The following is a 23,029-nucleotide window of genomic DNA, read 5'->3' as shown; positions in this document are numbered from 1 at the left end:
CTATGCACATAAACTAGTAAACCTGGAAGAAATGGATAAACTCCTGGACACTTGTGCCCTCCCAAGCCAAAACCAGACAGAAGTTAAAACTATGAATAGACCAATAACAAGGGCTGAAGTTGAGGCAGCAATTAAGAGCCTACCACACAAAAAAAGCCCAGGTCCAGATGGGTTCACAGCCAAATTCTACCAGACACACAAAGAGGAACTGTTACCATTCCTTCTGAAACTATTCCAAATAATCCAAAAAGAGGGAATCTTTCCCAAATCATTTTATGAGACAAACATCATTTTATGAGACCAAAACCCGGCAAAGACTCAACAAGAAAAGAAAACTTCAGGCCAATATCCATGATGAACATAGATGCAAAAATCTTCAATAAAATACTGACAAGCCAATTGCAACAACACATCAGAAAGCTTATCCACCATGATCAAGTAGGATTCATCCCAGGGATGCAAGGCTGGTTCAACATACGCAAGTCTATAAACATAATTCACCACATAAACAGAACCAAAAACAAAAACCACATGATTATCTCAATTGACGCAGAGAAGGCATTTGACAAAATTCAACAGCCCTTTATGCTAAAAACCCTCAATAAACTCAGTATTGATGGAACGTATCTCAAAATAATAAAAGCTATTTACAACAAACCAACAGCCAATATCATACTGAATGGGCAAAAACTAGAAGCATTCCCTTTGAAATCTGGCACTAGACAAGGATGCCCTCTCTCACCACTCCTATTCAATACAGTACTGGAAGTTCTAGCCAGAGCAATCAGGCAAGAAAAAGAAATAAAGGGTATTCAAATAGGAAAGGAGGAAGCCAAATTGTCTCTATTTGCAGATGACATGACAGTATATCTAGAAGACCCCATCGTCTCAGCCCAAAAACTCCTGAAACTGATAAGCAATTCAGCAAAGTCTCAGGATACAAAATCAATGTGCATAAAATAGCAAGCATTGTTATACACCAATAATAGACTTAGAGAGAGCCAAATCAAGAACGAACTACCATTCACAATTGCTACAAAGTGAATAAAATATCTAGGAATACAACTAACAAGGAATGTAAAGGACCTCTTCAAGGAGAACTACAAACCACTGCTCAACAAAAGAAGAGAGGACACAAACAGATGGAGAAACATTCCATGTTCGTGGTTAGGAAAAATCAATTTCACAAAAATGGACATATTGTCCAAAGTAATCTACAGATTCAATGCTATCCCCATCAAGCTACCAAGACCTTCTTCACAGAACTGGAGAAAAACCACCTTAAACTTCATATGGAACCAAAAGAGAGCCTGAATAGACAAGTCAATTTTAAGTAAAAAGAACACAGCGGGAGGCATCACACTACTGGACTTCAAACTATACTACAAGGCTACAGTAATCAAAACAGCATGGTACTGGTTGCAAAACAGAGATATAGACCAATGGAACAGAACAGAAGCATCAGAGGCAACACAACATATCTACAACCATCTGATCTTTGACAAACCTGACAAAAACAAGGAATGGGGAAAGGATTCCCTGTTTAATAATTGGTGTTGGGAAAACTGGCTAGCCATGTGAAGAAAGCAGAAACTAGACTGCTTACACTAAAATTAACTCCAGAAGGATTAAAGACTTAAACATAAGACCTAACACCATAAAAACCGTAGAAGAAAATATAGGCAAAACCATTCAGGACATAGGAGTAGGCAAGGACTTCATGACCTAAACACCAAAAGCATTGGCAACAAAAGCCAAAATAGACAAGTGGGACCTAGTCAAACTCCATAGCTTCTGCACAGCAAAAGAAACAGTAATTAGAGTGAATCAGCAACCAACGGAATGGGAAAAAATTTTTGCAGTTTACCCATCTGACAAACGGCTGATATCCAGAATTACAAAGAACTCAAACAGATTTACAGGAAAAAAAACAAACAAGCCCATTCAAAAATGGGCAGAGGATATGAACAGACACTTTACAAAAGAAGACATACATGAGGCCAACAAACATATGAAAAAAATGCTCATCATCACTGGTCATCAGAGAAATGCAAATCAAAACTACATTGAGATACCATATCACGCCAGTTAGAATGGCGATCATTAAAAAATCTGGAGACGACAGATGCTGGAGAGGATGTGGAGAAATAGGAACACTTTTACACTGCTGGTGGGAGTGTAAATTAGTTCAACCATTGTGGAAGACAGTGTGGCAATTCCGCAAGGACCTAGAAATAGAAATTCCATTTGACCCAGCAATCCCATTACTCGGTATATATCCAAAGGAATATAAATCATTCTACTATAAGGACACATGCACACGAATGTTCATTGCAGCACTGTTTACAATAGCAAAGACCTGGGATTAACCCAAATGCCCATCAATGATAGACTGGACAGGGAAAATGTGGCAGATATACACCATGGGATATTATGCAGCAATCAAAAATGATGAGTTTGTGTCCTTTGCAGGGACATGGACGAACCTGGAGAACATCATTCTCAGCAAACTGACAGAAGAACGGAAAATGAAATACCACATGTTCTCACTCATAGGCGGGTGATGAACAATGAGAACACATGGACACAGGGAGGGGAGCACCACACACTGTGGTCTATTGGGGGAATAGGGGAGGAATAGCAGGGGGGGAGTTGGAGAGAGATAGCATGGGGAGAAATACCAGTTATGGGTGAAGGGGAGGAAGGCAACAAATCACACTGCCACGTGTGTATTCATGCAACTATCTTGCATGTTCCTCACATGTACCCCAAAACCTAAAATGCAATAAAAAAATAAATAAAAGGTGAATTACTTAAATAAAAAAAAATTAATGCTGACACCTAAGTATTTGCCACTTTCCCCTCATTTTCAGTCTCATTTAACTATGTTAATACAGGCATTCACTATGGGAACCACTATGCATTACCTCATTATTTCCTTCTCTCTCCCTACTCCCGCATCCCATCCATTTGCCTCAAAATTGCCTGTTCCAACTTTCTGAGATTACAAATCTGTTCATGAATCACCTACTTAAAATGTTTACTGGCCCATAATCTTCTATAGATAAAAATACAAACTGCCTTCTCACACCTTCATGGCTTTACAAATCTTCATTACCTGGAATGTTGTACTCCATCTGACAAACAGCTACTTGTCCTTCAAAATATAACTCAAAGATACGTTAGAATCTTTTCCTGATTTCCATCATTCCCCAAGCAGAATCAATGCATTTCTCCTTTTAAGTCTCATTTCACTTTCTTATTTGGATCACATTGTATAATTGATTAGATATTTGTATCTTCCACTAAGGAATGTGACTCCCTGATTCAAGAAGCTTTGCCCTATTCATCATCTTTCTATCCATAGCATATGAGTTTTCAATTAATTGTTCATTAAATGAGTAATAATAATAAATATCATTTACTGAATATTAACAAATGTCAGACACTGTGTTAAGCACTGTGTGTATATACATATATATTCGGATGGCAATGGATTCTCACAATAACCTTTTTGTAGATTATTATCAATATTTTAGAGATTTAAAAGAAAGAATATTAAGGCTTAGAATAGCAAAATATAACACACCTACTATGTGATAGAGCAAGAAATTAAACACAGAGTGATTCCAAAGTCTGAATTCTTTACCACTAAACCATTAATAAATACAAAATATTTCATTTATTTTATACAGATCTTAACATTTTACCATGAATATGACTTTAGTAGATAAAACTCACTCATTGTAATACACACTATTTTACAATAAGACTTAAATACATCAGGTGCTCTCCCAAAAGATACTAAATCATTGTTTAAGCAATAACTAAATACTTTCAATCTCTTCCTCCTCTCTCACATACAATTTTGCCCATTTATCTTTTAGTAATTCAATCCTTTTTTCCATCTTTATTGATACTTTTTTCACTTCTTTAAAACCATAATTTAAAAATGAAAAACATTCATTAGAAAACAGGAAAAGTGACAATCATAATTTACGATACAGTAACTGTAACATGAACAACTAATTTAGGTTTGGAGGGAAAAGCACATTTAATTGTGTGTGGGTCTTCTTAGGTCTCTATTTATCCTCAAAACCAAGGCCACTAGCACATATTACTAAGCATAATAAATTGCCAAGTGCCTGTTATAAAGCCAAGTAATCATATAATTTAATAAATATTAAAGACTAGCAATGATAAGGAAGAAGGTAAAAATGTTTACATCAGAAATGATGGAATAATCCACCCATTGAATAAAACAAAAAAAACACAAATAGTTTTAAATTCTTTATGCCTCTCTTTTCCTTATTCTTAACCTGTTTAGCATAATTTTACTTATTTGAAACTAAAACTTTCTATTTAAGATCTATAATATTAGTAAATTATTTTTATGTAATCTCATACTAATCCAGAGAATAACCTAGTTTTTAAATAACAATTTTTAATTTAACTTTTAAAAGTTTAATAATTTTGATAAATGTATATAGATGAATAGAAATAACTTAGTTCACAACCAGAATTTAAATGACAGTTTTGAATAGTTTTAAGGTATTTTCATTTGGGAAAACTGCCAAAAGAACTAAAATTTCCAATTTAGGGTTTGCTCGAATGAACTTCAAGGCAAATTTTCATATCTTGCCACATAATTTTAGGCATTTGTTTTAATGAATATGAAAAATGAATGACTAAATGAATAATTAAGGTGTTATGTCAATAAATATCCAAAGTATTGGCGCCACCTAGTGAAACCGTACCAGTTATTTGAACTAATATGAAGCTAATACAGGAACTATATAATATTTTGTATTACCAAATTAAAGAACTTCAATAGAAACAATTACTAAATGTTTTTGCATAGTAAAGATTTCTCTTAAAGACTTTATTAATATTAAGAAACTAAAATAAAAATTTCATTGCCAAAGGCAAGACATATTCCAGAGTGAACCATTCAGACTGCATAAAAGTTAACATTTGTGTTTTTTAACAAGAATTCTCAGTAAATTACAGTGCCATCAGTATTCAAAAGACATATTAAAACAACTCTACCTGCAACTATTTATTGTAATTTAAGTATTTGTCACATTCCTTATGTTATATTATGATATATATTCCGTTCTTCTCAATAATTGAACACCTACCTCCCTCACCCTCTGAAAAGGACCTCATTGATTACATCACCAAAACAACATAGGTTATCTAAATACAATTATTGCATCTCCTATATGCTTCAATATTTGTCTTTCAGGGATCTGCAAACTATGGCCAATAACCCACATCCAGCTACTGTCTGCTTTTGTATATGAAAGCCTTACTGGAATACTATTCATCTACATATTGCCTATGGTTCCTTTTGTGCTACAACAACAGTTGAGTAGTTGTGGAAGACATTATATAACCCACAAATTCTAAACATTTAATATCTACCCCTTTACAGAAAAAGCTTTCTAATCCATGATCTATTTCATCATCCATTCTTTTTTCCTTTTAATAAGAAAAGAGGTATGTCTGTTCTTCTTTAATATAAGCTAGCTCTTTTTGCCTTGGATCCCTTTGATCATCTGCTCCTGAACAGTACAATATTAATTATCTCATCTATACATTTCTGTAGCTCCTCTATTCCCACTGGATCCTTCAGTCTCCTCTTAATCAACCATCTGATTTTTCTTCTTCCCTTTGCCATCAAAGTTCTGGTGGTAGAAGGCAGTAGAAACTTTGAATATCATAATATATATATCATTACTATATAATATATAACATTAATATTAATACAATAGGTAACCATATAACATAATGTATATTAATATGTAATATATTAACATGTAATATGATATATAACAAATAATTATAATTATATATATTATATATTCAATGTTTCTATTGCCTGGCCCCATTTCCCTTATTCCATGGAATCTTAACTTTCATCTGCTACCAAAACTGTTCTTTCAATGTTCACAATAATTAAAATAATTACTTTCTCAATATCTTTTATTAATTAAATATAAAGCCTTGTTTTGTCCTGCATTCTTCTCCATTATCTCTTCTTTTAAAAAGTTATTGCAATTTCATTATCTTTTATATAACATGTTTGTTATAAAACATTAGAAAATTCAACTAAGCAGAAAAGATTAATTAAAGTCACCCATAATTTCACTACTTTGAGTTAAACAATATAAATATTTGGATGGCATTAGGAGAAATACCTAACGTTGATGATGGGGGAATGGATGCAGCAAACCACCAGGTATGTGTATGCCTATGCAACAAACCTGCACGTTTTGTACATGTACCCCAGAACTTAAAGTATAATAAAAAATATTTTACTATGACTAAATGTACATGTATTTATTAATAGTAATAAAAATCATATTATGCATTTGCTTTTTTATTTACTAATTTATCATGACCATCTTTCTATAAAAATATTTCTATAACCTTTCCTTTCTGAATCTCTATCCTTGTATCTAAATTCCCTGACTCACTTCCTACTTCACTAATTATCTCTCCTTTAGCTTTTCTGTCATGCCTCACTCCCAAAATCTGTCTTCTTTCAGGATCTGTTCTTAATTTTCTTCTCATCTCTGTATTCTCTTCTATAGCCACCTCGTTGCTTCAATTATCACCTTCATAGCGGCCAAATCAGTATCTCTACCTATAATTTGTATTACAAATTCTATTTTCAAATTTCTTCTATCTGTTGGTAGTTTTTCTCCAAATTCAATTGTCTAAAGCTGAACTCATTATCTGCTCATCATAATGAGTAGCTTCTGTGATTACCACCTCTGCTAGTGACACAGTCATCTAAATGCACATTTTTTTAATTTTTATTATACTTTAAGTTCTGGGGTACATGTGCAGAACATGCAGGTTTGTTACATAAGTATACATGTGCCATGGTGGCTTGCTGCATCCTTCCCCCATCATCTACATTAGGTATTTATCCTAATGTTATCTCTCTCTAATTTCCCATCCCATGTTATCCCACCCCTAACCCCCCACCCCACTCCCCAAAAGGTCCTGGTGTGTGACATTTCCCTCCCTGTGTCCCTGTGTTCTCACTGTTCAACACCCACTTATGTGTGAGAACATGTGGTGTTTGGTTTTCTGTTCCTGTGTCAGTCTGCTGAGAATGACGGTTTCTAGCTTCACCCATGTCCCGGCAAAGGACAAGAACTCATCCATTTTTATGGCTGCATAGTATTCCATGGTGTATATGTGCCACATTTTCTTTATCCATATATCATTGATGGGCATCTGGGTTGGTTCCAAGTCTGTGATATTGTAAACAGTGCCACAATAAATATACATGTGCATGTGTCTTTATAATAGAATGATTTATAATACTTTGGGTATATACCCAGTAATGGAATTGCTGGGACAAATGGTATTTCTATTTCTAGATCCTTGAGGAATCATCACATTGTCTTCCACAATGGTTGAACTAATTTACACTACCACCAACAGTGTAAAAGCATTCCTATTTCTCCACATCCTCTCCAGCATCCCAAATTCACTTTTAAGTCATCCCTGCCTTTTCCTACTTGCTTGCCTATACACACACATATGCACACATGCATACTCAGTGTCAGCACTTAGTTGTGTATGTAACAAAATAATGGAATATTTCATGGTTCCATTTTAAAATAATCATGGGAAACTACAATTTAGCATTATACAAGCCAAAAAATTTGGAATTTAGAGAATGAAGAAGGGTCCATCCTCCTTCATCGGCTGAAAACTTAAATGAAAATGTTTTACACCTTAGGAACAAATAACTGCTATGATGATAAAGCACTAAGAAAATGCTACATATAATAAAAACCCCTATATTTCAACCAGTTCATTCAATTTAATTTCTTATTCTTTTTACTACTTATAATAAGGTAAAGAAATAAAAAGTGATTCTTTTTATTTCTCTAGTTTTAAGATACTGTGATAGAAAAAGTCATTGCACAAATCTTCAATTTTAAGCCAAGCATTTATTAGTTTAATATTATATAAAATATGCAAAACTAATACTACTTTCACATTTCTGCTTTAATTATAAATTCTCTATGATACTTAAAATTCTTATTTTATCACACTTGTTTTCACAGAGCTGATTTTCAAAAGAAAGAGTCACATTACATTTAATAACAGATGAACAAGCTCTGGGCAAACTCACATTTTTTAATTATTTATTTCAAAGCACATATGTAATTAGAGGTAAATTGGCCTTACATATAGTCAAATTTAAACTGTGTTTTAGATCTCACTAGAAGGAAACATACCAAGAAGCAATCAAATCTTCAGCTCTTTAGAACAGTCACATCTTTTTCAACCTACTCCCCTAACACCCCAAGATATCTAGCATTACTATTGTTAAAGAAAACTAAATATGGCCTGAGAAGGACTCTGTACTTCCATACCTGTGTCCTTGTGAATGAATTGCAACCTAATTTAATAGGTAAACAAGACTGAATACCTAACTTTGTAGTATGCACCTGTAACAATAGCTGAGTCTTGGCCAATTCCAGCAGCCATACTTCAACCACTCATACTTGGCTGAGTGTTCAAACTGTGCTCAAATAAGGCAAATGCCAAACTGTAACCAATCCAGCTGTTTCTGTACCTCACTTCGAATTTCTGTGTCATTTCCCTTTTTTGTCTATAAATTTATTCTGACCAAAAGGCATCCCTGGAGTCTCTCTGAATTTACTGTGATTTTATGGGCTGCCCAATCCGCAAATCATTCATTACTCAATTACACTCCTTTAAATTCAGCTAAAGTTTTTCTTTTAACAAAAGGTGTCAGAAGCGGGGTCCAAAGTGGACCTTTGAACAACCTCCAGGAGCACTGAGTCAACAGGCAAGGTACCTGCAAGGACTCACTTGTGTCCTTTTGTCCCTCAGCCAGAAATGGAACTGGGTCTAGGATGAGATTTGATCCTGTAATTAACAGGCTTGGTTTCACAGAGTTTAATCCAGTTAGAGGCCTCTTACATCCGACTGGGTCAGAAAAAAGCTGGTAGTAAATGGTAATATTGCAGGGGTTGTAAAATTTGGCTTTTGAAAATCCACAGGGATTTTTTAGTTCCACCCCTTTGTTTCATTTTCCTTGCATGCTTAGGTAGAAAAAAATTATTTTAAAAATCAACTTAAGAGTCATGAGTTCTTTGCAAGGAGGTTTTTAAGCAGAGAAAACAACCACTTGACAGAGAGAAGAAATACAGTCCCTTCTACAATATTCATTGAATGACAATTAACTATCAGTTAGATCAAACAGCACAGTAACCTTGTGATAATAGGATTCAATGATCTTAAAATCAGGGAAAATAAATGCAACAGCCACTTTTCAACTTACCTTTTTTTTCGCCTGCAATACTATTATTTCATATAATCGTGGGATAAATGAGCAATGATTTTGTTGTTGATCTCTCTTTATGTTAACATTTTCATAATATGATGTCTTTTTCCTTTAGAAAATTCAAACAGAAATTAAGAGTTCTCAATTTTATATCTAAATATTTATGTAAGCAAAGAAATTCTTTCTACAGAAACATGTTCTGCTTTTAAAGCATGGGATAATAAGATCATCTAGGTGTATTAGACAAAGAAATTCAAAATTTTGTAAATGTATTTGTTTTGTTGGTTACTTATTCTTTTTTCCAATTCAGAGCATTATTATACACCTTTTTGAATAATTATTACAAAAAGAAAATAAGATCTGGTATTTACATCATGAATTGAATAAAAAGTTAACTCCAAAAAAAGTTTCCTTTCTGTTATACACAGCCAAAGGAATTAAAATCAATTTTTAAAAGTTTCCTGTGTTTTCTTTGTACCATTAAATTCCAAATCCCTTGGTATTTCAACTATTACCAAAATAAGAGGAAAACAGCTCTGTGCTATCTATATCAAAAAACAATCAGAAAAGGGCATAAAGATCTTTGAAAACAAAAGGGAAACTTCTTTTCATTGAAATTCAGGAAACCTCAAGAAAGAATCAAAAACTAAATAAACAGTAAATAAGAGCCCAATCTTGGGAGTTAGCCCGATAAGATCCCAGCATTGCTGCCTACTGGTTATATAACCTTATGCAAATCACCTAACTTCTCTAAGCTTCAGATTCATCCCCTGATGAAACTGGTAATTGGAATCTGGTCATTGGAAATAGTGATAACCAATTCTCAAGGTTGCAACGATTAAAGTAGATAATATACATAAAATAAGGTGGTTAACGCCAACAGGGCTTATAATAAGCACGTAATAAATGATAGCTAGTATTATTACAAGAATAACATTTAAACTGGATATACAGACTACACTACTATTTTTTCTATTTCACAAAGAGAATTTCAAAAAAAAAAACAAAATCTGCTACCCAACATTTCCAACAAACTATACAGAACATAGGCAGATTAAAAAATATATAACACACACACAGTCCATATCATACTGAATGGGCAAATCCTGGAAGCATTCCCTTTGAAATCTGGCAGTAGGCAAGGATGCTCTCTCACCACTCCTATTCAATATAGTATTGGAAGTTCTAGCCAGAGCAATCAGGCAAGAAAAAAGAAATAAAGAGTATTCAATTAGGAAAGGAGAATGATAAGGTCTTCTAAATATACAATCATGTCGTCTGCAAATAGAGAAAATTAAAATTGCCTCTATTTGCAGAAGACATGATTGTATATTTAGAAGACCCCATCATCTCAACCCAAAATCCCCTGAAACTGATAAGCCACTTCAGCAAAGTCTCAGGATACTAAATCAATGTGCAAAAATCACAAGTATTCCTATACACCAATAACAGACTTAAAGAGAGCCAAATCAAGAATGAACTACCATTCACAATTGCTACAAAGAAAATAAAATACCTAGGAATACAACTAACCTCTCAGGATGTAAAGGACCTCTTCAAGGAGAACTACAAAATAAGAGAGAACACAAACAGATGGAGAAACGTTCCATGCTCATGGTTAGGAAGAATCAATATCATGAAAATGACCATCCTGCCCAAAGTCATTTACAGATTCAATGCTATCCCCATCAAGTTACTAATGACCTTCCTCACAGAACTGTAAAAAAAACCTTAAACTTCATATGGAACCAAAAGAGAGCCCACATGGCCAAGTCAATTCTAAGTAAAAACAAGAAAGCTGAAGGCATCATGCTATCTGACTTCAAACTATACTACAAGGCTACAGTAATCAAAACAGCAAGGTACTGGAAACAAAACAGAGATATAGATCAATGGAACAGAACAGAGGCCTCGGAGGCAACACCATACATCTACAACCATCTGATCATTGACAAACCTCACAAAAACAAGCAATGGGGAAAGAATTTCCTGTTTAATAAATCATGTTGGAAAAACTGGCTAGCCATGTGTAGAAAGCAGAAACTGGACCACTTCCTGACACCTTACACTAAAATTAACTCCAGATGGATTAAAGACTTAAATATAAGATGTAATACCATAAAAACCCTAGAAGAAAATCTAGGCAAAACCATTCAGGACATAGGAGTAGGCAAGGACTTTATGACCTAAACACCAAAAGCATTGGCAACAAAAGCCAAAATAGACAAATGGAATCTAATTAAATTCCAGGGCTTCTGCAGAGCAAAAGAAACAGTCATTAGAGTGAATCAGCAACCAACAGAATGAGAAAAAAATTTTGCAATCTACTCATCTGACAAAGGGCTGATATCCAGAATTTACAAAGAAAAAAACAAGCCCATTCAAAAGTGGGTGAAGTATATGAAAAGACACTTTACAAAAGAAGACACACATGAGGCCAACAAACATGAAAAAATGCTCATCATTACTGGTCATCAGAGAAATGCAAATCAAAATTACATTGAGATACCATCTCATGTCAATTACAATGGCAATCATTAAAAAATCTGGAGACAACAGATGCTGGAGAGGATGTGGAGAAATAGGAACACTTTTACATTGCTGGTGGGAGTGTAAATTAGTTCAACCACTAATTTACTGTGTAATACAGTGTGGTGATTCCTCAAGGACCGAGAAATAGAAATTCCATTTGACCCAGCAATCCCATTACTGGGCATATATCCAAAGGACTATAAATCGTTCTACTATAAGGACACATGCACACGAATGTTCATTGCAGCACTGTTTACAATAGCAAAGACCTGGAACCAACCCAGATGCCCATGGATGATAGACTAAACAGGGAAAATGTGGCACATATACACCATCGAATACTATGTAGCCATCAAAAACTATAAGTTCGTGTCCTCTGTAGGGACAGGGATGAACCTGGAAACCATCATTCTCAGCAAACTGACACAAGTACAGAAAATCAAACACCACATGTTCTCATTCATGGCACGTGTTGAACAATAAGAATACATGGACACAGGGAGGGAAGCATCACACACTGGGGTCTGTTGGAGGGGATCAAAGGGAGGGACAGTGGGTGGTGGGGAGTTGGGGAGGGATAATATAGGGAGAAATGCCAGATATAAGTGATAGGGAGGAAGGCAGCAAACCACACTGCCTTGTGTGTACCTATGCAACAATCTTACATATTCTTTACATGTACCCCAAAGCCTAAAATGCAATAAAATATATATTAAAAATTAAGATATATATACATATATAGTACACAAAGTTATGCAATTACTATTACTTTCTTTGTTCAGCAGTGCTGTGATTTAATGTGCACCTACCATCTCACTCACTCCTAAATGCTCACTTCCTTACTTATTATTATTTGCTAAAAACTCAACAAATAAAAAGGAAAAAAAAAGAGAAACCAATGCGAACGATCCAAGATGGCCGATCACTAACATCCCGGGATTGCAGCTCTCAGGGAAGGCGCGGAGAACTAGAGGACGCCACACTTTCAGACAAAGTCTGGTCGCTCACGGAGCAGAAGATCCCCCAGTGGTGGAAACACACGAGTCGCCAGAGCGACTCTCGTGGTCGGCGCAGTGGTTCCGCCAGCACCTCGACGCGGCAGCGCTTGGCGCAGAGTAAACCGGACCGGTTCCCCTTCTGACCGAGGTTTGGAGCCCCGGGAAGGCAGAGTCGCCTACTACGGAAACAAGAAGGAAGCCCGACAGGAGAATCCTGGGCAGAAAAGCACCAACAGTTTTAACGCCGCTGCTCTGGCCCTGGGAACTAACAACCTGAACGTCCACTCAAGAGACCTAATCTGAAAGTTGGTAATTTCAAAGACAAGAGGAGGATAAATTTACAATGACGGGAAGAAACCAGCGTAAAAAAGCTGAGAATACTCAAAGTCAGAACGCCTCTCCCTCTAAAGATGATCACAGTTCCACATCAACAATGGAACAAGGCTTGATGGAGAACGAGCGCCTCCTGATGACAGAATCACTCTTCAAGAAATGGATAATAACAAACTTCGGTGAGTTAAAAGAACATGTTGCAGCCCAACGTAAAGAAACTAGGAACTTTGAAAAAAGGTTTGATGAAATCCTATTGAGAATAGACAACTTAGAGAGGAGTATGAGTGAATTAATGGAACTGAAGAATACAATACAGGAACTCCGAGAAGTATGCACAGGTTTAAACACTCGAATTGTTCAAGCAGAAGAAGGGATATCAGAGGTCAAAGTCCAACTTAATGAAATAAAACGTGAAGAAAAGATTAGAGAAAAAAAGGATAAAAAGGAATGAGCAAAGTCTCCAAGAAATGTGGGACTATGTGAAAAGACCAAATTTACGTTTGATAGGTGTACCTGAATGCGACGGAGAGAATGAATCCAAGCTGGAAAATACCCTTCAGGATATTATTCAGGAAAATTTTCCTAAACTAGCAAAGCAGGTCAACATTCAACCCCAGGTAATACAGAGAACACCACAAAGATATTCCTCAAGAAGAGCAACCCCAAGGCACATAATCATTAGATTCACCAGGGTTGAAACGAAGGAGAAGATACTAAGGGCAGCCAGAGAAAAAGGTCAGATTACCCACAAAGGCAAGCCTATCAGACTTACAGCAGATCTCTCGGCAGAAACTCTAAAGGCCAGAAGAGAGTGGGGGCCAATATTCAACATCCTCAAAGAACAGAACCTTCAGCCCAGAATTTCATATCCAGCCAAACTAAGCTTCACAACTGAAGGAAAAATAAAATCTTTTATGAACAAGCAAGAACTCAGAGATTTTATTACCACCAGGCCTGCTTTACAAGAGCTTCTGAAAGAAGCATTACACACAGAAAGAAACAACCAGTATTAGCCTTTCTAAAAATACACCAAAAAGTAAAGAGCACCAAAATAAAGAAGAATTTACACCAACGAATGGATAAAACAGCCAGTCAACATCAAATGGCAGTAACCCTAAATTTAATTGACTGAATTCCCAATCAAAAGACACAGCCAAAACCCAATGGCATGTTACATCCAGACCTGTTTCACATGCAAGGATACACAAAGACTCAAAACAAAGGGATGGAGAAAGATTTACCAACCAGATGGAGAGCAAAAATAAATAATAAATAAATAAAAAGCAGGAGTTGCAATTCTTGTATCGGATAAAATAGATTTTAAAGCAACAAAGATATAGTGGTAAAAGGATCAATGCAACAACAAGAGTTAACGATCCTAACACCCAGATAGGAGACTTAGATTCAATGAGACAGAAAATTAATAAGGATATCAAGGACTCGAACTCAGATCCAGAACAAGTAAACTTAATAAATATTTATAGAGCTCTCCACTTCAAATACACAAAATATACATTCTTGTCAATACCACATCACACCTACCCATTAGTTTAAATGAAACACTGATTGGCCATTATTAATACCCAATTTTTTTCAAAATAAAGCAATATTTCCATTTACTCTCCCTCTTTCTCTTCCTCTTTCTTTCTCTCCTTTACTTATTTTTTTTTTTCTTTCCTTTTCTCAAAAAAAAAGAAATCAACTTGTAAACCTCTAGATCCAGGTCGGCAATGTCTCTTTCATTGCTTGATTTCCTTTCTTCCCTTCCCTCCCTCCCCGCTTCCTCCCTTCCTTCCTTCCTTCATCCCTTCCTTCCTCCCTACCGTCCTTATTCCCTTCCTTCCTGCCTTCCTCCCACCCCCAAAAAAAAAAAAAAAAAAAAAAGGAAAAAAAAAAAACCAAAACTCAACAAATAAACTTGCTTTCAATCCTCAAAAAGGTTTATGGATAAGAAATTTATATATGAAATATCAGAAATATCACATATCATTTAGGTCTGTATCTTTCCAAAAAGATCCATACACTTATTTTTCATTTAAAGTGAACAAATATCTCCACTTCTGTACTGAATCAAGACTCCCAGAATAATCCTGATTCACCAAATATAACAAAAAGTCCAAAAAAGAAAAAAACAAGCAGAAAATGTCAACTGCCAGAAGGAACTAAGACGACTCCATGTAAAAAATACACTGAAAGCAGTTAAATTTAAGAGCAAGCAAATTACTAAAATGGTGAAATAACTGAAGCAGTCAGGAATGCAATCTATATTAATACATTTCTTCAAAAAGTTAAAATACAAATGGAAGAAGGGGAAATACAGGAGAAATAACAAAGATCAAATAAAGCAACAGCACAATAAATGGGCTGAGAATGAGAGTGGGACAAGGTTGGGGGAAGTCAAACAGACTGGTAGGAAAAACCACCAACCAGAATCTGTCAACACTGCTTAGAGTCCTGACTATACCTGGGGTAGTCAGTCAGAAGTATAGTGAAATGGGCAGAAAACAATCACCACAGAATTATATACATTTTAAAAGATGAATTTTGACTTATATTACTTAAACCTCAGTAAAACTGAGAAGAGAGGAAGGAGAGAAGGTGACAGAGAGAGAGGGCCAGATTGACAGAGAGAGGAGGGGGAGAGAGAGAGAGAAAGAGAGAGAGAGAGAGACAGAAAGGAGGTGGGGAGAAAGAGAGAGAGAGAGCATACACACACACCAGCCAATCTGGCAGAAGAAGAGGATAGGATTAAAATATCGAAGAACAAAAGCATATGTAAAGAAGACTATGATATATGTTAGAGTATTCTACAGAACTTGTCTTGTTTTGAATAACAACAGTATTATTAAGCAAAGACTTAATTAAGCTAAATATGCATGTTAATGTTCTACCATAACTATTAAAAGAATAAAAATATCAAGGTATATATTCCATATTTAGAAGGTAAAAAATGAATGGGATAATGTATTAGAGTATAAATTCCCAAAAACAAGGGCCATGTTTTATTCTTGTTATTCTCAGTTATTAAGTTCAGAACTGGCACATAGCAAGAATTCAAACAATGTTTACTCAATGAATGAACAGTAGCAGGGGAGTCCAAGCAAGATCCTAAAATATATCCACTGCTAGTATACAGATATGTCTGATCTGTCTAGCAAATTAATTGAGTATGTAATCACTCTGTGGCTTCTTGGGAGAAAATTTATGCTATAAAAGAGAAAGAATCAGGCAGATAAGCTGGACTCTTAAAAATCTAATTATGAGGCCGGGTGCGGTGGCTCATGCCTGTAATCCCAGCACTTTGGGAGGCTGAGGTGGGTGGATCACGAGCTCAAGAGATCGAGACCATCCTGGTCAACATGGTGAAACCCCATCTCTACTAAAAATACAAAAAGTTAGCTGGGCATGGTGGCGCATGCCTGTAATCCCAGCTACTTAGGAGGCTGAGGCAGGAGAATTGCCTGAACCCAGGAGGTGGAGGTTGTGGTGAGCCAAGATCACGCCATTGCACTCCAGCCTGGATAACAAGAGCAAAACTCTGTCTCAAAAAAAAAAAAATCTAATTATGAGAAAAGGTAGTAAATTCTGAGGACAACATGGTATTTTCTACTCAATTTTCCCTTTCATGAACTCATGTCTAAGACCTCACTATAGGAGGAGAAAATAGAGTTATTTTGCCAGAAATGCATTTCTTCATAAATATATTCTGACTTACACTGACTGAGAATACCTTCTAAATCCATCATGTAGTCAGAGGATTGAAGATGAGAGCCAGAGATAAAATTTTGGGTCACCCTCTTTAACATTTTCTCTGATCATTTGTCTACTTTATAATTAAGGACAGTATATTTTGGTACATGGATACATGGGCTGTGTAATCAAACAGGCTTCAATTTAACTTTAGCTCTGCAATTTAATAGCTGCATGAACTGGAATATGTTATTTATCCCATTTAACCCTTGGATTTTTCACTAATAAAATAGATATAACAATCTTAACTATGCAAAGCTTGCTGTGAAAATTAAATGTGTTAATGCACATATAGTTGGTAGCACAAGATTTAGCTTATTTAAAAAAAAACCAATAACTTTCATATAGGTTACACCAAAATATAATACTTCTGGGAGTTTTTCATACTAATTTCTCTTTTCTTTATAGCATAACCTAGTCTGAATTATTGGAATACTTTTCTAGTCAAGAGTTATATTAAAGGTATGCTATATTTTTTCACTTACTGGACTATATCATACTGCCCAGGACCAGGACTTGACTTTTTAGGTAACTCTTGTCTTCCTGATGAGTTGCCAAAATGTATGCCTTTGTATTTCAAAGTTGCATTGGAAACACCCTAAAAAATAAAAAGGTATCAAAAGTGAGAATGAAACATAGTTTAAATAAGTCATAAAACGATGTTTGGTGTTACCTAAGTCTAAATCTAAAGAAAGGATAGCCTCATTAAGGGGGTTCCACTGGTCAATGCTAGAGTGCTCCTTGAAACATCCCCAGGCTAAGTTGTCATTGTTGGATCCCATCCCACTCCTGAGTCAGCTAGTTTTCCTGGAGAAGTACCTCTAACATTAGCATATTCTCAACTAACATGAACAGCTTTGCTCTTGACAGTACACCTAGTAATCTGAAACCTTAAGAAAAATTAAAATTAGCTCCTCATGATTTAGAAGAGAGAGGGGATAACATTACTTGGGAAACAGAAATACCTATTAAAAATTACCTTAAATAAATAGATTGAAAAAATGCAAACAGCACCAACAGTTGTTAGATAACTTCACATTAATGTAACCTTTACATGTACTTAGAAATACTTACAATAAATTAAACACTAGCCTAAGTTCATTTTATTGTTAAGGCTTAAAGACAGAATCAGGAAAAATATTGCAAAGATGGCTGAATAGGAACAGCTGCAGAGTGCTCACTGCATTTCCAAACAAGTTTTCACTGCCCACAGATGAGGAGATTCCAGGGCCAAAAGCACCATGAGTGTTCAGCATGACTAGTGCCATGGGTTGGCAAACAGAAACTCACACAAATCTGGGCAGCTGTTTCAACTGGTACCTGGAATGCCTGAAAGACAGAGCCACCCATTCAACTGAAAGGGAGGGGGCTGAGTCAGGAAGCCAGGTATCTGGCTCAGCAGGTACCACCTCCACAAAACAAGCAATCTGAAATGCTCTGGATAGAGAGTTCCACAGCAAGTGCAGCTCGACCCAGGACAATCCACCTCAGTGCAGGGAAGGGCATCTGCTGCTACCATGGCAGTCTGCCAATACCAAAACAGTTCGCACAGAAGCTGGACAGAGCCTGCGGCAGCTCAGCAACACCTCTGCTGGCAGACTGTGACTAGACTACTCCATGCAGGACAAGGCATCTCTCAAAAAAGGCAGCAGCACATCAGGAACTTATAAATAAAGTCAACTTTCCCAGGTCACAACACCTAGGAAAAAAGGTGGATATGAGTTCCCCTATAGCAGACTTAAAGGTACCTGCCAAGCAGATCTGCATGGAACAATGAAGCTCCCAGCACAGCACTTGAATTCCTGGAAGGGACAGACTGTCTCCTCAAGTAGCTCACCAAACCCCATATACCCAAAGAGACACCTCATAAAGGACAGCTCCGGCCAACATCTGTTGGGTACCCTTCTGGAACAAGCAACAGAAGAAGAAACCAGCAGCAACCCTTACTATTCTGCAGCCCCCATGGGTGATCCCCAGGCAATCGGGTCTGGAGTGGACCTCCTGCAGTCCTGCAGCAGAGAAGCCTGTTAGAAGAAAAATTAAGAAACAGAAAGAAAGAGCTTCAACATCAACAAAAAGGATGTCCACTCAGAGACCCCATCCAAAAGTAACCAACTACAAAGATCACGGGTAGATAAAGCCACTAACATGAGGAAAAGCCAGCACAAAAAGGATGAAAACACCAAAAACCAGAATGCCTCTCCTCCTCCAAGGAATCACAAAATTTCTCACCAGCAAGAGATCAAAGATCAATGGAGAATGAATCTGATGCACTGACAGAGGCTTCAGAAGGTGAGTAATAACAAACTTCTCAGAGCTCAAAGAACATGTGCTAACCCAATGCAAAGAAACTAAGACCCTAGAAAAAGGTTAGTTGAGATGCTAACTAGAATAAACAGCTTAGAGAAGAATATAAACAACTTGATGAAGCTGAAAAACACAACATGAGAACTTCACGAAGTATATACAAGTTTCAAAAGCCGAACTGACCAAGCAAAAGAAAGGATATCAGACACTGAAGATCAACTCAATGAAATAAAATGAGAAGGCAAGAATAGAGAAAAAAGAGTGAAAAGAAATTAACAAATCCTCCAAGAAATATAAGATTATCTGAAAAGACCTGATCTACATTTGATAGGTGTACCTGAATGTGACAGAGAGAGTGAATCCAAGCTGGAAAACACTCTTCAGGATATTATCCAGGAGAACTCCCCAACCAAGCACGGCAGGCCACCACACACGTCCCAGAAACACAGAGAACACCGCAAAGATATTCCTCAAGAAGAGCAACCCCAAGGCACATAATTGTCAGATTCACCAAGGTTGAAATGAAGGAGAAAATGCTATGGGCAGCCAGAGAGAAAGGTTGGGTTACCCATAAAGGGAAGTCTATCAGACTCACAGTGGATCTCTCCACAGAAACCCTACAAGCCAGAAGAGAGTGAGTGTCAATATTCAACATCCTTAACAAAAAGAACTTTAAACCTAGAATTTCATATCCAGCCAAACTAAGCTTCATAAGTGAAGGAGAAATAAAATCCTTTACAGACAAGCAATTGCTGAGAGATTTTGTCACCACCAGGCCTGCCTTACAAGAACTCCTGAGAGAAGCACTGAACAAGGAAAGGAACAACCACTAACAGCCAGTCCAAAAATGTACCAAATGGTAAAGACCATTGGCATAATGAAGAAAATGTGTCAACTAATGGATAAAACATCCAGCTAGTATCAAAATGGCAGTTTCAAATTCACACATAACAATATTAACCTTAATCATAAATGGGCTAAATGCCCCAATCAAAAGACAAAAACTAGCAAATTGGATAAAAAGTCAAGAACCATGGGTGTGCTGTATTCAGTAAACCATCTCATGTGCAAGGACACACATAGGCTCAAAATAAAGGGATGGAGGAAGATTTATCAAGCAAATGGGAAGCAAAAAAACACGAGTTACAATCCTAGTCGCTGATCAAATGGACTTTAAAACAACAAAGATCAAGAGACAAAGAAGGGCATTACACAATGGTAAAATGATCAATGCATCAAGAAGAGCTAGTGATCGTAAATATATATGCACCCAAATAGGAGCACCCAGGTACATAAAGCAAGTTCTTAATGACCTACAAAAAGACTTAGACTCCCACACAATAATAGCGAGATACCTTAACACTCCACTGTCAACATCAGACAGATCAACAAGGCAGAAAATTAACAAAGATATCCAGGACTTGAACTCAGAACTGGACCAAGCAGACCTAATAGACATCTACAAAAATCTCTACCCCAAATCCACAGAATACACATTCTTCTCAGCGTTGCATTGCACCTACTCTAAAACTGATCATATAATTGGAAGTAAATAATTCCTCAGCAAATGCAAAAGAACAGAAATCATAATGAACAGTCTCTCAGACCACAAGACAGTAAATTAGAACTCAGAATTAAGAAACTAACTCAGAAACGCACAACTTCATGGAAACTGAACAACCTGCTCCTGAATATTGACTGGATAAACAATGAAATGAAGGCAGAAATAAAGATGTTCTTTGAAATCAATGATAATGAAGACACGATGTACCAGAATCTCTGGGACACATTTAGAGTATTATCTAGAGGGAAATTTATAGCAATAAATGCCCACCAGAGAAGAGATGAAAGATCTAAAATTGACAACCTACTGTCAAAATTAAAAGAGCTAGAGAAACTAGATCAAAAAAACCTCCAAAGCTAGCAGAGGACACGAAATAACTAAGATCAGAGCAGAAATGAAGGATATAGAGACACAAAAAAAAAACCTTCAAAAAGATCAATAAATCCAGGAGCTAGTTTTTTGAAAAGATCAACAAAATAGACAGACCACTGGCCAGACTGATAAAAAAGAAAAGAGAGAACAACCAAATAGATGGAATAAAAAAACAAAAAAGGGGATACCACCACCAATTCCACAGAAATACAAACTACCATCAGAGATGACTACAAACAACTCTATGCACATAAACCAGTAAACTTGGAAGAAACGGATAAATTCCTGGACACTTGTACCCTCCCAGGCCTAAACCAAGAAGAAGTTGAAACTTTGAAAAGACCAATAACTAGGGCTGAACTGAGGCAGCAATTAATAGCCTAGCAACCAAAAAAAGCCCAGGTCCAGATGGGTTCATGGCTGAATTCTACCAGATGTACAAAGAGGAGCTGTTACTCTGAAACTATTCCAAACAATCCAAAAAGAGGGAATCCTTCCAAAATCATTTTATGAGACCAACATCATCCTGATACCAAAACCCAGCAGAGACTCAACAAAAAAAGAAAACTTCAGGCCAATATCCATGATGAACATCAATGTAAAAATTCTCAATAAAATACTGGCAAACAGATTGCAATAGCAAATCAAAAAGCTTCAAGTAGGCTTGCATCCCAGGGATGCAAGACTGGTTCAACATACGCAAGTCTATGAATGTAATCTACCACATAAACAGAACCAAAGACAATAACCAACTGATTATCTCAAGAGATGCAGAGAAGTCCTTCGACAAAATTCAACAGTCCTTTATGCTAAAAACTCTCAGTAAACCAGGTATCGAAGGAACATATCTCAAACCAATAAAAGCTACTTACAACAAGCCTACAGCCAATATCATACTGAATGGGCAAAAACTGGAAGCATTCCCTTTGAAATCGGGCACTAGACAAGGACGCCCTCTCTGACCACTCCTATTCAATATAGTATTGGAAGTTCTAGCCAGAGCAATTAGGCAAGAAAAAATAAATGAAGAGTATTCAATTAGGAAAGGAGGAAGTCAAACTGTCTCTATTTGCAGATGACATGATTGTGTATTTAGAAGACCCTATCATCTCAGCCTAAAATCTCCTTAAACTGATAAGCAACTTGAGCAAAGTCTCAGGATACTAAATCAATGTGCAGAAATAACAAGCATTTCTTTACATCAATAACAGACTAACAGAGAGCCAAATCATGAGTAAACTCCCATTTACAATTGCTACAAAGAGAACAAAATACCTAGGAATACAAGTAACCTCTTAGGATGTAAAGTACCTCTTCAAGGAGAACTACAAACCACTGCTCAACAAAATTAGAGAGGACACAAACAGATAGAGAAACATTCCATGCTCATGGTTAGGAAGAATCACTATCGTGAAAATGGCCATACTGCCCAAAGTAATTTATAGATTCAACACTATCGCCATCAAGCTACCATTGACCCTCTTCACAGAACTGAAAGAAACCACCTTAAACTCCATATGAAACCAAAAGAGAGGCCACATAGCCAAGACAATCCTAAGCAAAAAGAACAAAGCTGGAAGCATCACATTACCTGATTTCAAACTATACTATAAGGCTACAGTAATCAAAACAGCATGGCACTGGTACCAAAATAAAGATATAGACCAATGAAGCACAGCAGAGGCCTCAGAGGCAATGCCACACATCTACAACCATCTAATCTTTGACAAACCTGAAAAAAACAAGGAATGGGGAAACGATTCCCTGTATAAATAAACGGTGTTGGTCGGTTTTTCAAGATGGCGCAGTAAGAACAACTTGGGATCA

The 23,029-nt window shown here is 36.4% G+C and overlaps 1 protein-coding gene across 3 annotated transcripts in view; it reads right to left on the bottom strand.

The window, feature by feature from the left end:
* STPG2 (sperm tail PG-rich repeat containing 2) overlaps positions 1-23,029 on the bottom strand; it is a 667,306-nt gene that overhangs the window by 600,109 nt on the left and 44,168 nt on the right. For all 3 annotated transcript variants that reach the window (XM_054253130.2, XM_035293288.3, XM_054253131.2), the window contains 2 exons: positions 17,445-17,557; positions 9,344-9,455 (listed from right to left, as the gene is read on the bottom strand). In XM_054253130.2, the coding sequence (XP_054109105.1) occupies positions 9,344-9,455; positions 17,445-17,557 (225 nt within the window). The remainder of the gene's footprint in view (positions 1-9,343; positions 9,456-17,444; positions 17,558-23,029) is intronic.

The sequence above is a fragment of the Callithrix jacchus genome, chromosome 3 (assembly GCF_049354715.1).
Source record: "Callithrix jacchus isolate 240 chromosome 3, calJac240_pri, whole genome shotgun sequence".
Lineage (NCBI taxonomy): Eukaryota > Metazoa > Chordata > Mammalia > Primates > Cebidae > Callithrix > Callithrix jacchus.
Note: the sequence above shows the minus strand (reverse complement) of the source record. Positions and strands in the feature narration are given on the sequence as shown.